Source organism: Coregonus clupeaformis, unplaced genomic scaffold (assembly GCF_020615455.1).
Source record: "Coregonus clupeaformis isolate EN_2021a unplaced genomic scaffold, ASM2061545v1 scaf1066, whole genome shotgun sequence".
Classification (NCBI taxonomy): domain Eukaryota; kingdom Metazoa; phylum Chordata; class Actinopteri; order Salmoniformes; family Salmonidae; genus Coregonus; species Coregonus clupeaformis.
Window position 1 is genome coordinate 50,370 of NW_025534520.1, and position 18,960 is coordinate 69,329.

General features: G+C 47.4%; 1 protein-coding gene across 1 annotated transcript in view; it reads left to right on the forward strand.

Moving 5' to 3' along the window:
• The first annotated feature begins 1,199 nt into the window (after positions 1–1,199).
• The window catches only part of LOC123486204 (regulator of G-protein signaling 11-like), a 32,034-nt gene continuing 14,273 nt past the window's right edge, over positions 1,200–18,960 (forward strand). Inside the window, exons 1-2 of the mRNA XM_045217468.1 lie at positions 1,200–1,301; positions 16,040–16,178. Of these exons, the coding sequence (XP_045073403.1) occupies positions 16,092–16,178 (87 nt within the window). The 5' untranslated portion in view covers positions 1,200–1,301; positions 16,040–16,091. The remainder of the gene's footprint in view (positions 1,302–16,039; positions 16,179–18,960) is intronic.

The following is an 18,960-nucleotide window of genomic DNA, read 5'->3' on the forward strand; positions in this document are numbered from 1 at the left end:
ACTAGGCTATATACACAGGGTAACAGTACTGAGTCCATGATAACTAGACTATATACACAGGGTACCAGTACTGAGTCCATGATAACTAGGCTATATACACAGGGTACCAGTACTGAGTCCATGATAACTAGGCTATATACACAGGGTACCAGTACTGAGTCCATGTGCAGGGGTACGAGGTGATAACTAGGCTATATACACAGGGTAACAGTACTGAGTCCATGTGCAGGGGTACGAGGTGATAACTAGGCTATATACACAGGGTAACAGTACTGAGTCCATGATAACTAGGCTATATACACAGGGTACCAGTACTGAGTCCATGATAACTAGGCTATATACACAGGGTACCAGTACTGAGTCCATGTGCAGGGGTACGAGGTGATAACTAGGCTATATACACAGGGTACCAGTACTGAGTCCATGATAACTAGACTATATACACAGGGTACCAGTACTGAGTCCATGATAACTAGACTATATACACAGGGTACCAGTACTGAGTCCATGATAACTAGGCTATATACACAGGGTAACAGTACTGAGTCCATGATAACTAGACTATATACACAGGGTACCAGTACTGAGTCCATGATAACTAGGCTATATACACAGGGTACCAGTACTGAGTCCATGATAACTAGACTATATACACAGGGTAACAGTACTGAGTCCATGATAACTAGACTATATACACAGGGTACCAGTACTGAGTCCATGATAACTAGGCTATATACACAGGGTACCAGTACTGAGTCCATGATAACTAGGCTATATACACAGGGTACCAGTACTGAGTCCATGTGCAGGGGTACGAGGTGATAACTAGGCTATATACACAGGGTACCAGTACTGAGTCCATGTGCAGGGGTACGAGGTAATTGAGGTAGATATGTACATATTTGTATATGTATTTGTATTTATTATGGATCCCCATTAGCTGCTGCCAAGGGGACCAGCAAGATTAAGATTTATTTGTGTGTGTGTGTGTGTGTGTGTGTGTGTGTGTGTGTGTGTGTCTGTGTGTGTGTGTGTGTGTGTGTGTGTGTGTGTGTGTGTGTGTGTGTGTGTGTGTGTGTGTGTGTGTGTGTGTGTGTGTGTGTGTGTGTGTGTGTGTGTGTGTGTGTGTGTGTGTGTGTGTGTGTGTGTGTGTGTGTGTGTGTCGTGTGTGTGTGTGTGTGTGTGTGTGTGTGTGTCTGTGTGTGTGTTTCAGCGGAGAACCTGTGTTTCTGGGTGGCCTGTGAGGACCTGAGACATGGCGAGAGCTCCAAGATCATCCTGAAAGTAGAGGAGGTTTACAAGTAGGTTTACACACACACACACACACACACACACAGACACACACACACACACACACACACACACACACAGACACACACAGACACACAGACACACAAACACACACAGGTCTACCAATGGAGTAAACTAACACCATGTTCTTCCTAACAGATTTTTCTGGTAGCTGCTTTATTGAGGAAAGTTTGACTCACTATGACTGAGTGATGTGGTGCTATGACTGAGTGATGTGGTGCTATGACTGAGTGATGTGGTGCTATGACTGAGTGATGTGGTGCTATGACTGAGTGATGTGGTGCTATGACTGAGTGATGTGGTGCTATGACTGAGTGATGTGGTGCTATGACTGAGTGATGTGGTGCTATGACTGAGTGATGTGGTGCTATGACTGAGTGATGACTGAGTGATGTGGTGCTATGACTGAGTGATGACTGAGTGATGTGGTGCTATGACTGAGTGATGACTGAGTGATGTGGTGCTATGACTGAGTGATGACTGAGTGATGTGGTGCTATGAAGGAGTGATGTGGTGCTATGACTGGGTGATGTGGTACTATGACTGAGTGATGTGGTGCTATGACTGAGTGATGTGGTGCTATGACTGAGTGATGTGGTGCTATGACTGAGTGATGTGGTGCTATGACTGAGTGATGTGGTGCTATGACTGAGTGATGACTGAGTGATGTGGTGCTATGACTGAGTGATGTGGTACTATGACTGAGTGATGACTGAGTGATGTGGTGCTATGACTGAGTGATGTGGTGCTATGACTGAGTGATGTGGTGCTATGACTGAGTGATGTGGTGCTATGACTGAGTGATGTGGTGCTATGACTGAGTGATGTGGTACTATGACTGAGTGATGTGGTGCTATGACTGAGTGATGTGGTGCTATGACTGAGTGATGTGGTGCTATGACTGAGTGATGTGGTGCTATGACTGAGTGATGACTGAGTGATGTGGTGCTATGACTGAGTGATGTGGTGCTATGACTGAGTGATATGGTGCTATGACTGAGTGATGTGGTGCTATGACTGAGTGATGTGGTACTATGACTGAGTGATGTGTTGCTATGACTGAGTGATGTGGTGCTATGACTGAGTGATGTGGTACTATGACTGAGTGATGACTGAGTGATGTGGTGCTATGACTGAGTGATGTGGTGCTATGACTGAGTGATGTGGTGCTATGACTGAGTGATGTGGTGCTATGACTGAGTGATGTGGTGCTATGACTGAGTGATGTGGTGCTATGACTGAGTGATGTGGTGCTATGACTGAGTAATGTGGTGCTATGACTGAGTGATGTGGTGCTATGACTGAGTGATGTGGTGCTATGACTGAGTGATGTGGTGCTATGACTGAGTGATGACTGAGTGATGTGGTGCTATGACTGAGTGATGACTGAGTGATGTGGTGCTATGACTGAGTGATGTGGTGCTATGACTGAGTGATGACTGAGTGATGTGGTGCTATGACTGAGTGATGACTGAGTGATGTGGTGCTATGACTGAGTGATGTGGTGCTATGACTGAGTGATGTGGTACTATGACTGAGTGATGACTGAGTGATGTGGTGCTATGACTGAGTGATGTGGTGCTATGACTGAGTGATGTGGTGCTATGACTGAGTGATGTGGTGCTATGACTGAGTGATGTGGTGCTATGACTGAGTGATGTGGTACTATGACTGAGTGATGTGGTGCTATGACTGAGTGATGTGGTGCTATGACTGAGTGATGTGGTGCTATGACTGAGTGATGTGGTGCTGACTGAGTGACTGAGTGATGTGGTGCTATGACTGAGTGATGTGGTGCTATGACTGAGTGATGTGGTGCTATGACTGAGTGATGTGGTGCTATGACTGAGTGATGTGGTGCTATGACTGAGTGATGTGGTGCTATGACTGAGTGATGTGGTGCTATGACTGAGTGATGTGGTGCTATGACTGAGTGATGTGGTGCTATGACTGAGTGCTATGACTGAGTGATGTGGTGCTATGACTGAGTGATGTGGTGCTATGACTGAGTGATGTGGTGCTATGACTGAGTGATGTGGTGCTATGACTGAGTGATGTGGTGCTATGACTGAGTGATGTGGTGCTATGACTGAGTGATGTGGTGCTATGTCTGAGTGATGACTGAGTGATGTGGTGCTATGACTGAGTGATGTGGTGCTATGACTGAGTGATGTGGTGCTATGACTGAGTGATGTGGTGCTATGACTGAGTGATATGGTGCTATGACTGAGTGATGTGGTGCTATGACTGAGTGATGTGGTGCTATGACTGAGTGATGTGGTGCTATGACTGAGTGATGTGGTGCTATGACTGAGTGATGTGGTGCTATGACTGAGTGATGTGGTACTATGACTGAGTGATGTGGTACTATGACTGAGTGATGTGGTGCTATGACTGAGTGATGTGGTGCTATGACTGAGTGACGTGGTGCTATGACTGAGTGATGACTGAGTGATGTGGTGCTAAGACTGACTGAGTGATGTGGTGCTATGACTGACTGATGTGATACTATGACTGACTGATGTGGTGCTATGACTGAGTGATGTGGTGCTATGACTGAGTGATGTGGTGCTATGACTGAGTGATGTGGTGCTATGTCTGAGTGATGACTGAGTGATGTGGTGCTATGACTGAGTGATGTGGTGCTATGACTGAGTGATGTGGTGCTATGACTGAGTGATGTGGTGCTATGACTGAGTGATGTGGTGCTATGACTGAGTGATGTGGTGCTATGACTGAGTGATGTGGTGCTATGACTGAGTGATGTGGTGCTATGACTGACTGATGTGGTGCTATGACTGAGTGATGTGGTGCTATGACTGAGTGATGTGGTACTATGACTGAGTGATGTGGTACTATGACTGAGTGATGTGGTGCTATGACTGAGTGATGTGGTGCTATGACTGAGTGATGTGGTGCTATGACTGAGTGATGTGGTGCTATGACTGAGTGATGACTGAGTGATGTGGTGCTATAACTGAGTGATGTGGTGCTATGACTGAGTGATGTGGTGCTATGACTGAGTGATGACTGAGTGATGTGGTGCTATTACTGAGTGATGTGGTGCTATGACTGAGTGATGTGGTGCTATGACTGAGTGATGTGGTGCTATGACTGAGTGATGTGGTGCTATGACTGAGTGATGTGGTGCTATGACTGAGTGATGTGGTGCTATGACTGAGTGATGTGGTGCTATGACTGAGTGATGTGGTGCTATGACTGACTGAGTGATGTGGTGCTATGACTGAGTGATGTGGTGCTATGACTGAGTGATGTGGTGCTATGACTGAGTGATGTGGTGCTATGACTGAGTGATGTGGTGCTATGACTGAGTGATGTGGTGCTATGACTGAGTGATGTGGTGCTATGACTGAGTGATGTGGTGCTATGACTGAGTGATGTGGTGCTATGACTGAGTGATGTGGTGCTATGACTGAGTGATGTGGTGCTATGACTGAGTGATGTGGTGCTATGACTGAGTGATGTGGTGCTATGACTGAGTGATGTGGTGCTATGACTGAGTGATGACTGAGTGATGTGGTGCTATGACTGAGTGATGTGGTACTATGACTGAGTGATGTGGTGCTATGACTGAGTGATGTGGTGCTATGACTGAGTGATGTGGTGCTATGACTGAGTGATGACTGAGTGATGTGGTGCTATGACTGAGTGATGTGGTGCTATGACTGAGTGATGTGGTGCTATGACTGAGTGATGTGGTGCTATGACTGACTGAGTGATGTGGTGCTATGACTGAGTGATGTGGTGCTATGACTGACTGATGTGGTGCTATGACTGAGTGATGACTGAGTGATGTGGTGCTATGACTGAGTGATGTGGTGCTATGACTGAGTGATGTGGTGCTATGACTGAGTGATGACTGAGTGATGTGGTGCTATGACTGAGTGATGTGGTGCTATGACTGAGTGATGTGGTGCTATGACTGAGTGATGTGGTGCTATGACTGAGTGATGTGGTGCTATGACTGAGTGATGTGGTGCTATGACTGAGTGATGTGGTGCTATGACTGAGTGATGACTGAGTGATGTGGTGCTATGACTGAGTGATGTGGTGCTATGACTGAGTGATGTGGTGCTATGACTGAGTGATGTGGTGCTATGACTGAGTGATGTGGTGCTATGACTGAGTGATGTGGTGCTATGACTGAGTGATGTGGTGCTATGACTGAGTGATGTGGTGCTATGACTGAGTGATGTGGTGCTATGACTGAGTGATGTGGTGCTATGACTGAGTGATGTGGTGCTATGACTGAGTGATGTGGTGCTATGACTGAGTGATGTGGTGCTATGACTGAGTGATGTGGTGCTATGACTGAGTGATGTGGTGCTATGACTGAGTGATGTGGTGCTATGACTGAGTGATGTGGTGCTATGACTGAGTGATGTGGTGCTATGACTGAGTGATGTGGTGCTATGACTGAGTGATGTGGGGTGCTATGACTGAGTGATGTGGTGCTATGACTGAGTGATGTGGTGCTATGACTGAGTGATGTGGTGCTATGACTGAGTGATGTGGTGCTATGACTGAGTGATGTGGTGCTATGACTGAGTGGATGACTGAGTGATGTGGTGCTATGACTGAGTGATGTGGTGCTATGACTGAGTGATGTGGTGCTATGACTGGAGTGATGTGGTGCTATGACTGAGTGATGTGGTGCTATGACTGAGTGATGTGGTGCTATGACTGAGTGATGTGGTGCTATGACTGAGTGATGTGGTGCTATGACTGAGTGATGTGGTGCTATGACTGAGTGATGTGGTGCTATGACTGAGTGATGACTGAGTGATGTGGTGCTATGACTGAGTGATGTGGTGCTATGACTGAGTGATGTGGTGCTATGACTGAGTGATGTGGTGCTATGACTGAGTGATGTGGTGCTATGACTGAGTGATGACTGAGTGATGTGGTGCTATGACTGAGTGATGTGGTGCTATGACTGAGTGATGTGGTGCTATGACTGAGTGATGTGGTGCTGACGATGACTGAGTGATGTGGTGCTATGACTGAGTGATGTGGTGCTATGACTGAGTGATGACTGAGTGATGTGGTGCTATGACTGAGTGATGTGGTGCTATGACTGACTGAGTGATGTGGTGCTATGACTGAGTGATGACTGAGTGATGTGGTGCTATGACTGAGTGATGTGGTGCTATGACTGAGTGATGTGGTGCTATGACTGAGTGATGTGGTGCTATGACTGAGTGATGTGGTGCTATGACTGAGTGATGTGGTGCTATGACTGACTGATGTGGTGCTATGACTGAGTGATGTGGTGCTATGACTGAGTGATGTGGTGCTATGACTGAGTGATGTGGTGCTATGACTGAGTGATGTGGTGCTATGACTGAGTGATGTGGTGCTATGACTGAGTGATGTGGTGCTATGACTGAGTGATGTGGTGCTATGCTGACTGAGTGATGTGGTGCTATGACTGAGTGATGTGGTGCTATGACTGAGTGATGTGGTGCTATGACTGAGTGATGACTGAGTGATGTGGTGCTATGACTGAGTGATGTGGTGCTATGACTGAGTGATGTGGTGCTATGACTGAGTGATGTGGTGCTATGACTGAGTGATGTGGTGCTATGACTGAGTGATGTGGTGCTATGACTGAGTGATGTGGTGCTATGACTGAGTGATGTGGTGCTATGACTGAGTGATGTGGTGCTATGACTGAGTTGATGTGGTGCTATGACTGAGTGATGTGGTGCTATGACTGAGTGATGTGGTGCTATGACTGAGTGATGTGGTGCTATGACTGAGTGATGTGGTGCTATGACTGAGTGATGTGGTGCTATGACTGAGTGATGTGGTGCTATGACTGAGTGATGTGGTGCTATGACTGAGTGATGTGGTGCTATGACTGACTGAGTGATGTGGTGCTATGACTGAGTGATGTGGTGCTATGACTGAGTGATGTGGTGCTATGACTGAGTGATGTGGTGCTATGACTGAGTGATGACTGAGTGATGTGGTGCTATGACTGACTGATGTGGTACTATGACTGACTGATGTGGTGCTATGACTGAGTGATGTGGTGCTATGACTGAGTGATGTGGTGCTATGACTGAGTGATGACTGAGTGATGTGGTGCTATGACTGAGTGATGTGGTGCTATGACTGAGTGATGTGGTGCTATGACTGAGTGATGTGGTGCTATGACTGACTGAGTGATGTGGTGCTATGACTGAGTGATGTGGTGCTATGACTGACTGATGTGGTGCTATGACTGAGTGATGACTGAGTGATGTGGTGCTATGACTGAGTGATGTGGTGCTATGACTGAGTGATGTGGTGCTATGACTGAGTGATGACTGAGTGATGTGGTGCTATGACTGACTGATGTGGTACTATGACTGACTGATGTGGTGCTATGACTGAGTGATGTGGTGCTATGACTGAGTGATGTGGTGCTATGACTGAGTGATGTGGTGCTATGACTGAGTGATGTGGTGCTATGACTGAGTGATGACTGAGTGATGTGGTGCTATGATTGACTGAGTGATGTGGTGCTATGACTGAGTGATGACTGAGTGATGTGGTGCTATGACTGACTGATGTGGTGCTATGACTGAGTGATGTGGTGCTATGACTGACTGATGTGGTGCTATGACTGAGTGATGTGGTGCTATGACTGAGTGATGTGGTACTATGACTGAGTGATGTGGTACTATGACTGACTGATGTGGTGCTATGACTGAGTGATGTGGTACTATGACTGAGTGATGTGGTGCTATGACTGAGTGATGTGGTGCTATGACTGAGTGATGTGGTACTATGACTGAGTGATGTGGTGCTATGACTGAGTGATGTGGTACTATGACTGAGTGATGTGGTGCTATGACTGAGTGATGTGGTGCTATGACTGAGTGATGTGGTGCTATGACTGAGTGATGTGGTACTATGACTGAGTGATGTGGTGCTATGACTGAGTGATGTGGTGCTATGACTGAGTGATGACTGAGTGATGTGGTGCTATGACTGAGTTATGTGGTGCTATGTCTGAGTGATGTGGTGCTATGACTGAGTGATGTGGTGCTATGACTGAGTGATGTGGTGCTATGACTGAGTGATGTGGTGCTATGACTGAGTGATGTGGTGCTATGACTGAGTGATGTGGTGCTATGACTGAGTGATGTGGTGCTATGACTGAGTGATGACTGAGTGATGTGGTGCTATGACTGAGTGATGACTGAGTGATGTGGTGCTATGACTGAGTGATGTGGTGCTATGACTGAGTGATGTGGTGCTATGACTGAGTGATGACTGACTGATGTGGTACTATGACTGACTGAGTGATGTGGTGCTATGACTGAGTGATGTGGTGCTATGACTGAGTGATGTGGTGCTATGACTGAGTGATGTGGTGCTATGACTGAGTGATGACTGAGTGATGTGGTGCTATGACTGACTGAGTGATGTGGTGCTATGACTGAATGATGTGGTACTATGACTGACTGAGTGATGTGGTGCTATGACTGAGTGATGTGGTGCTATGACTGAGTGATGTGGTGCTATGACTGAGTGATGTGGTGCTATGACTGAGTGATGAACCCGCTCCTGCAGGTTCATGCTCTACAACATTCGGAGAGTACGACCCTGCCTTACACAGGAAGCGGCACAGGTCCTAATCCAGGCACTTGTCATCTCCCGTCTGGATTACTGCAACTCGTTGTTGGCTGGCCTCCCTGCCTGTGCCATTAAACCCCTACAACTCATCCAGAACGCCGCAGCCCGTCTGGTGTTCAACCTTCCCAAGTTCTCTCACGTCACCCCCCTCCTCCGCACACTCCACTGGCTTCCAGTTGAAGCTCGCATCCGTTACAAGACCATGGTGCTTGCCTATGGAGCAGTGAGGGGAACGGCACCTCTGTACCTTCGGGCTCTGATCAGTCCCTACACCCAAACGAGGGCATTGCGTTCATCCACCTCTGGCCTGCTGGCTCCCCTTCCTCTGCGGAAGCATAGTTCCCGCTCAGCCCAGTCAAAACTGTTCGCTGCTCTGGCACCCCAATGGTGGAACAAGCTACCTCACGACGCCAGGACAGCGGAGTCACTCACCTACTTCCGGAGACATTTGAAACCCCACCTCTTTAAGGAATACCTGGGATAGGATAAAGTAATCGTTCTACCCCCCCAAAATTGTAAAGTGGTTATCCCACTGGCTATAGGGTGAATGCACCAATTTGTGAGTCGCTCTGGATGAGAGCGTCTGCTAAATGACGTAAATGTGCCCTTGAGCAAGGCACTTAACCCTAATTAATCCTGTAAGTCGCTCTGGATAAGAGCGTCTGCTAAATGACTAAAATGTAAATGTAAAAAAATTATGACTGAGTGATGTGGTGCTATGACTGAGTGATGTGGTGCTATGACTGAGTGATGTGGTACTATGACTGAGTGATGTGGTGCTATGACTGAGTGATGTGGTGCTATGACTGAGTGATGTGGTGCTATGACTGAGTGATGACTGAGTGATGTGGTGCTATGACTGAGTGATGTGGTGCTATGACTGAGTGATGTGGTGCTATGACTGAGTGATGTGGTGCTATGACTGAGTGATGTGGTGCTATGACTGAGTGATGTGGTGCTATGACTGAGTGATGTGGTGCTATGACTGAGTGATGTGGTGCTATGACTGAGTGATGTGGTGCTATGACTGAGTGATGTGGTGCTATGACTGAGTGATGTGGTGCATGACTGAGTGATGTGGTGCTATGACTGAGTGATGTGGTGCTATGACTGAGTGATGTGGTGCTATGACTGAGTGATGTGGTGCTATGACTGAGTGATGTGGTGCTATGACTGAGTGATGTGGTGCTATGACTGAGTGATGTGGTGCTATGACTGAGTGATGTGGTGCTATGACTGAGTGATGTGGTGCTATGACTGAGTGATGTGGTGCTATGACTGAGTGATGACTGAGTGATGTGGTGCTATGACTGAGTGATGTGGTACTATGACTGAGTGATGTGGTGCTATGACTGAGTGATGACTGAGTGATGTGGTGCTATGACTGAGTGATGTGGTACTATGACTGAGTGATGACTGAGTGATGTGGTGCTATGACTGAGTGATGTGGTACTATGACTGAGTGATGTGGTGCTATGACTGAGTGATGTGGTACTATGACTGAGTGATGTGGTGCTATGACTGAGTGATGTGGTGCTATGACTGAGTGATGACTGAGTGATGTGGTGCTATGACTGAGTGATGTGGTACTATGACTGAGTGATGACTGAGTGATGTGGTGCTATGACTGAGTGATGTGGTGCTATGACTGAGTGATGTGGTGCTATGACTGAGTGATGTGGTGCTATGACTGAGTGATGACTGAGTGATGTGGTGCTATGACTGAGTGATGTGGTGCTATGACTGAGTGATGACTGAGTGATGTGGTACTATGACTGAGTGATGACTGAGTGATGTGGTACTATGACTGAGTGATGACTGAGTGATGTGGTGCTATGACTGGGTGATGTGGTGCTATGACTGAGTGATGTGGTACTATGACTGAGTGATGTGGTGCTATGACTGAGTTATGTGGTGCTATGACTGAGTGATGTGGTGCTATGACTGAGTGATGACTGAGTGATGTGGTGCTATGACTGAGTGATGTGGTACTATGACTGAGTGATGACTGAGTGATGTGGTGCTATGACTGAGTATTGTGGTGCTATGACTGAGTGATGTGGTGCTATGACTGAGTGATGACTGAGTGATGTGGTGCTATGACTGAGTGATGTGGTACTATGACTGAGTGATGTGGTGCTATGACTGAGTGATGTGGTGCTATGACTGAGTGATGTGGTACTATGACTGAGTGATGTGATGCTATGACTGAGTGATGACTGAGTGATGTGGTGCTATAACTGAGTGATGTGGTACTATGACTGAGTGATGACTGAGTGATGTGGTGCTATGACTGAGTGATGTGGTGCTATGACTGAGTGATGTGGTGCTATGACTGAGTGATGTGGTGCTATGACTGAGTGATGTGGTGCTATGACTGAGTGATGTGGTGCTATGACTGAGTGATGTGGTGCTATGACTGAGTGATGTGGTGCTATGACTGAGTGATGTGGTGCTATGACTGAGTGATGTGGTGCTGTGACTGAGTGATGTGGTGCTATGACTGAGTGATGTGGTGCTATGACTGAGTGATGTGGTGCTATGACTGAGTGATGTGGTGCTATGACTGAGTGATGTGGTGCTATGACTGAGTGATGTGGTGCTATGACTGAGTGATGTGGTGCTATGACTGAGTGATGTGGTGCTATGACTGAGTGATGACTGAGTGATGTGGTGCTATGACTGAGTGATGTGGTGCTATGACTGAGTGATGTGGTGCTATGACTGAGTGATGTGGTGCTATGACTGAGTGATGTGGTGCTATGACTGAGTGATGACTGAGTGATGTGGTGCTATTACTGAGTGATGTGGTGCTATGACTGAGTGATGTGGTGCTATGACTGAGTGATGTGGTGCTATGACTGAGTGATGTGGTGCTATGACTGAGTGATGTGGTGCTATGACTGAGTGATGTGGTGCTATGACTGAGTGATGTGGTGCTATGACTGAGTGATGTGGTGCTATGACTGAGTGATGACTGAGTGATGTGGTGCTATGACTGAGTGATGTGGTACTATGACTGAGTGATGTGGTGCTATGACTGAGTGATGTGGTGCTATGACTGAGTGATGTGGTGCTATGACTGAGTGATGAGGTACTATGACTGGGTGATGTGGTGCTATGACTGAGTGATGTGGTGCTATGACTGAGTGATGTGGTACTATGACTGAGTGACGTGGTGCTATGACTGAGTGATGACTGAGTGATGTGGTGCTATGACTGAGTGATGTGGTACTATGACTGAGTGATGACTGAGTGATGTGGTGCTATGCCTGAGTGATGTGGTGCTATGACTGAGTGATGTGGTGCTATGACTGAGTGATGTGGTACTATGACTGAGTGATGTGGTGCTATGACTGAGTGATGTGGTACTATGACTGAGTGATGTGGTGCTATGACTGAGTGATGTGGTGCTATGACTGAGTGATGACTGAGTGATGTGGTGCTAGGACTGAGTGATGTGGTACTATGACTGAGTGATGTGGTGCTATGACTGAGTGATGTGGTGCTATGACTGAGTGATGACTGAGTGATGTGGTGCTATGACTGAGTGATGTGGTACTATGACTGAGTGATGTGGTGCTATGACTGAGTGATGTGGTACTATGACTGAGTGATGTGGTGCTATGACTGAGTGATGATTGAGTGATGTGGTGCTATGACTGAGTGATGTGGTACTATGACTGAGTGATGACTGAGTGATGTGGTGCTATGACTGAGTGATGTGGTGCTATGACTGAGTGATGTGGTACTATGACTGAGTGATGACTGAGTGATGTGGTGCTATGACTGAGTGATGTGGTGCTATGACTGAGTGATGTGGTGCTATGACTGAGTGATGTGGTGCTATGACTGAGTGATGTGGTGCTATGACTGAGTGATGTGGTGCTATGACTGAGTGATGTGGTGCTATGACTGAGTGATGTGGTGCTATGACTGAGTGATGTGGTGCTATGACTGAGTGATGTGGTGCTGTGACTGAGTGATGTGGTGCTATGACTGAGTGATGTGGTGCTATGACTGAGTGATGTGGTGCTATGACTGAGTGATGTGGTGCTATGACTGAGTGATGTGGTGCTATGACTGAGTGATGTGGTGCTATGACTGAGTGATGTGGTGCTATGACTGAGTGATGTGGTGCTATGACTGAGTGATGACTGAGTGATGTGGTGCTATGACTGAGTGATGTGGTGCTATGACTGAGTGATGTGGTGCTATGACTGAGTGATGTGGTGCTATGACTGAGTGATGTGGTGCTATGACTGAGTGATGACTGAGTGATGTGGTGCTATTACTGAGTGATGTGGTGCTATGACTGAGTGATGTGGTGCTATGACTGAGTGATGTGGTGCTATGACTGAGTGATGTGGTGCTATGACTGAGTGATGTGGTGCTATGACTGAGTGATGTGGTGCTATGACTGAGTGATGTGGTGCTATGACTGAGTGATGTGGTGCTATGACTGAGTGATGACTGAGTGATGTGGTGCTATGACTGAGTGATGTGGTACTATGACTGAGTGATGTGGTGCTATGACTGAGTGATGTGGTGCTATGACTGAGTGATGTGGTGCTATGACTGAGTGATGAGGTACTATGACTGGGTGATGTGGTGCTATGACTGAGTGATGTGGTGCTATGACTGAGTGATGTGGTACTATGACTGAGTGACGTGGTGCTATGACTGAGTGATGACTGAGTGATGTGGTGCTATGACTGAGTGATGTGGTACTATGACTGAGTGATGACTGAGTGATGTGGTGCTATGCCTGAGTGATGTGGTGCTATGACTGAGTGATGTGGTGCTATGACTGAGTGATGTGGTACTATGACTGAGTGATGTGGTGCTATGACTGAGTGATGTGGTACTATGACTGAGTGATGTGGTGCTATGACTGAGTGATGTGGTGCTATGACTGAGTGATGACTGAGTGATGTGGTGCTAGGACTGAGTGATGTGGTACTATGACTGAGTGATGTGGTGCTATGACTGAGTGATGTGGTGCTATGACTGAGTGATGACTGAGTGATGTGGTGCTATGACTGAGTGATGTGGTACTATGACTGAGTGATGTGGTGCTATGACTGAGTGATGTGGTACTATGACTGAGTGATGTGGTGCTATGACTGAGTGATGATTGAGTGATGTGGTGCTATGACTGAGTGATGTGGTACTATGACTGAGTGATGACTGAGTGATGTGGTGCTATGACTGAGTGATGTGGTGCTATGACTGAGTGATGTGGTGCTATGACTGAGTGATATGGTGCTATGACTGAGTGATGTGGTGCTATGACTGAGTGATGTGGTGCTATGACTGAGTGATGTGGTGCTATGACTGAGTGATGTGGTGCTATGACTGAGTGATGTGGTGCTATGACTGAGTGATGTGGTGCTATGACTGAGTGATGTGGTACTATGACTGAGTGATGTGGTGCTATGACTGAGTGATGTGGTGCTATGACTGAGTGATGTGGTGCTATGACTGAGTGATGTGGTGCTATGACTGAGTGATGTGGTGCTATGACTGAGTGATGTGGTGCTATGACTGAGTGATGTGGTGCTATGACTGAGTGATGTGGTGCTACTGATGTGAGTGATGTGGTGCTATGACTGAGTGAATGACTGAGTGATGTGGTGCTATGACTGAGTGATGTGGTGCTATGACTGGAGTGATGTGGTGCTATGACTGAGTGATGTGGTGCATGCTAGTGGGGTACTATGACTGAGTGATGTGGTGCTATGACTGAGTGATGTGGTGCTATGACTGAGTGATGTGGTGCTATGACTGAGTGATGACTGAGTGATGTGGTGCTATGACTGAGTGATGTGGTGCTATGACTGAGTGATGTGGTGCTATGACTGAGTGATGTGGTGCTATGAATGAGTGATGACAGAGTGATGTGGTTCTATGACTGAGTGATGTGGTGCTATGACTGAGTGATGTGGTGCTATGACTGAGTGATGTGGTGCTATGACTGAGTGATGTGGTGCTATGACTGAGTGATGTGGTGCTATGACTGAGTGATGTGGGTGCTATGACTGAGTGATGTGGTGCTATGACTGAGTGATGTGGTGCTATGACTGAGTGATGTGGTGCTATGACTGAGTGATGTGGTGCTATGACTGAGTGAATGACTGAGTGATGTGGTGCTATGACTGAGTGATGTGGTGCTATGACTGAGGTGAGTGATGTGGTGCTATGACTGAGTGATGTGGTGCTATGACTGAGTGAATGACAGAGTGATGTGGTTCTATGACTGGAGTGATGTGGTGCTATGACTGAGTGATGTGGTGCTATGACTGAGTGATGTGGTGCTATGACTGAGTGATGTGGTGCTATGACTGAGTGATGTGGTGCTATGACTGAGTGATGTGGTGCTATGACTGAGTGATGTGGTGCTATGACTGAGTGATGTGGTGCTATGACTGAGTGATGTGGTGCTATGACTGAGTTATGTGGTGCTATGACTGAGTTATGTGGTGCTATGATTGAGTGATGTGGTGCTATGACTGGGTGATGTGGTGCTATGACTGAGTGATGTGGTGCTATGACTGGGTGATGTGGTGCTATGACTGAGTGATGTGGTGCTATGACTGAGTGATGTGGTGCTATGACTGAGTGATGTGGTGCTATGACTGAGTGATGTGGTGCTATGACTGAGTGCTATGACTGAGTGATGTGGTGCTATGACTGAGTGATGTGGTGCTATGACTGAGTGATGTGGTGCTATGACTGAGTGATGACTGAGTGATGTGGTGCTATTACTGGGTGATGTGGTGCTATGACTGAGTGATGTGGTGCTATGACTGAGTGATGTGGTGCTATGACTGAGTGATGTGGTGCTATGACTGAGTGATGTGGTGCTATGACTGAGTGATGTGGTGCTATGACTGAGTGATATGGTACTGATTGTGAGTTGTGGTACTATGATCTGTGTGTGTGTAGGACCTTCCTGGCCCCGGGGGTTAGGGTTATTGGTACTATGATCTGTGTGTGTGTGTGTGTGTGTGTGTGTGTGTGTGTGTGTGTGTGTGTGTGTGTGTGTGTGTGTGTGTGTGTGTGTGTGTGTGTGTAGGACCTTCCTGGCCCCGGGGGCAGCTCGCTGGGTGAACATTGACAGTAAGACCATGGAGAGAACGCTGGAGGGATTCAAACATCCTCATCGCTTCGTTATGGATGACGCCAAGATGCACATCTACTTCCTCATGAAGAAGGTAACCCCTGACCTCTAGCCTCTGACCTCTAAACGCTAACCTCTCTAGCACTACTACCCCAGCTATCTAACCTCTAACCTCTGACCTCTAGCACTACTACCCCAGCTATCTAACCTCTAACCTCTGACCTCTAGCACTACCACCCCAGGTATCTAACCTCTAACCTCTGACCTCTAAACGCTAACCTCTCTATCACTACTACCCCAGGTATCTAACCTCTAACCTCTGACCTCTAGCACTACTACCCCAGGTATCTAACCTCTAACCTCTGACCTCTAGCACTACTAACCCAGGTATCTAACCTCTAACCTCTGACCTCTAGGACTACTACCCCAGGTATCTAACCTCTAACCTCTGACCTCTAGCACTACTACCCCAGGTATCTAACCTCTAACCTCTGACCTCTAGGACTACCACCCCAGGTATCTAACCTCTAACCTCTGACCTCTAGCACTACTACCCCAGGTATCTAACCTCTAACCTCTGACCTCTAAACGCTAACCTCTCTATCACTACTACCCCAGGTATCTAACCTCTAACCTCTGACCTCTAGCACTACTACCCCAGGTATCTAACCTCTAACCTCTGACCTCTAGCACTACTACCCCAGGTATCTAACCTCTAACCTCTGACCTCTAGCACTACTACCCCAGGTATCTAACCTCTAACCTCTGACCTCTAGCACTACTACCCCAGGTATCTAACCTCTAACCTCTGACCTCTAGCACTACTACCCCAGGTATCTAACCTCTAACCTCTGACCTCTAGGACTACTACCCCAGGTATCTAACCTCTAACCTCTGACCTCTAGCACTACTACCCCAGGTATCTAACCTCTAACCTCTGACCTCTAGGACTACCACCCCAGGTATCTAACCTCTAACCTCTGACCTCTAGCACTACTACCCCTGGTATCTAACCTCTAACCTCTGACCTCTAAACGCTAACCTCTCTATCACTACTACCCCAGGTATCTAACCTCTAACCTCTGACCTCTAGCACTACTACCCCAGGTATCTAACCTCTAACCTCTGACCTCTAGCACTACTACCCCAGGTATCTAACCTCTAACCTCTGACCTCTAGCACTACTACCCCAGGTATCTAACCTCCAGCCCCTGACCTCTAAACGCTAACCTCTCTAGCACTACTACCCCAGGTATCTAACCTCCAGCCCCTGACCTCTAAACGCTAACCTCTCTAGCACTACTACCCCAGGTATCTAACCTCCAGCCCCTGACCTCTAAACGCTAACCTCTCTAGCACTACTACCCCAGGTATCTAACCTCTAGCCCCTGACCTCTAGCACTACTACCCCAGGTATCTAACCTCCAGCCCCTGACCTCTAAACGCTAACCTCTCTAGCACTACTACCCCAGGTATCTAACCTCTAGCCCCTGACCTCTAAACGCTAACCTCTCTAGCACTACTACCCCAGGTATCTAACCTCTAGCCCCTGACCTCTAAACGCTAACCTCTCTAGCACTACTACCCCAGGTATCTAACCTCTAACCTCTGACCTCTAGCACTACTACCCCAGGTATCTAACCTCTAACCTCTGACCTCTAGGACTCCTACCCCAGGTATCTAACCTCTAACCTCTGACCTCTAGCACTACTACCCCAGGTATCTAACCTCTAACCTCTGACCTCTAGCACTACTACCCCAGGTATCTAACCTCTAACCTCTGACCTCTAGCACTACTACCCCAGGTATCTAACCTCTGACCTCTGACCTCTAGGACTACTACCCCAGGTATCTAACCTCTAACCTCTGACCTCTAGCACTACTACCCCAGGTATCTAACCTCTAACCTCTGACCTCTAGCACTACTACCCCAGGTATCTAACCTCTAACCTCTGACCTCTAGCACTACTACCCCAGGTATCTAACCTCTAACCTCTGACCTCTAGCACTACTACCCCAGGTATCTAACCTCTAACCTCTAACCTCTGACCTCTAGGACTACTACCCCAGGTATCTAACCTCTAACCTCTGACCTCTAGCACTACTACCCCAGGTATCTAACCTCTAACCTCTGACCTCTAGCACTACTACCCCAGGTATCTAACCTCTAACCTCTGACCTCTAGCACTACTACCCCAGGTATCTAACCTCTAACCTCTGACCTCTAGCACTACTACCCCAGGTATCTAACCTCTAACCTCTGACCTCTAGCACTACTACCCCAGGTATCTAACCTCTAACCTCTGACCTCTAGCACTACTACCCCAGGTATCTAACCTCTGACCTCTGACCTCTAGGACTACTACCCCAGGTATCTAACCTCTAACCTCTGACCTCTAGCACTACTACCCCAGGTATCTAACCTCTAACCTCTGACCTCTAGGACTACTACCCCAGGTATCTAACCTCTAACCTCTGACCTCTAGCACTACTACCCCAGGTATCTAACCTCTAACCTCTGACCTCTAGGACTCCTACCCCAGGTATCTAACCTCTAACCTCTGACCTCTATCACTACTACCCCAGGTATCTAACCTCTAACCTCTGACCTCTAGCACTACTACCCCAGGTATCTAACCTCTAACCTCTGACCTCTAGCACTACTACCCCAGGTATCTAACCTCTGACCTCTGACCTCTAGGACTACTACCCCAGGTATCTAACCTCTAACCTCTGACCTCTAGCACTACTACCCCAGGTATCTAACCTCTAACCTCTGACCTCTAGCACTACTACCCCAGGTATCTAACCTCTAACCTCTGACCTCTAGCACTACTACCCCAGGTATCTAACCTCTAACCTCTGACCTCTAGCAC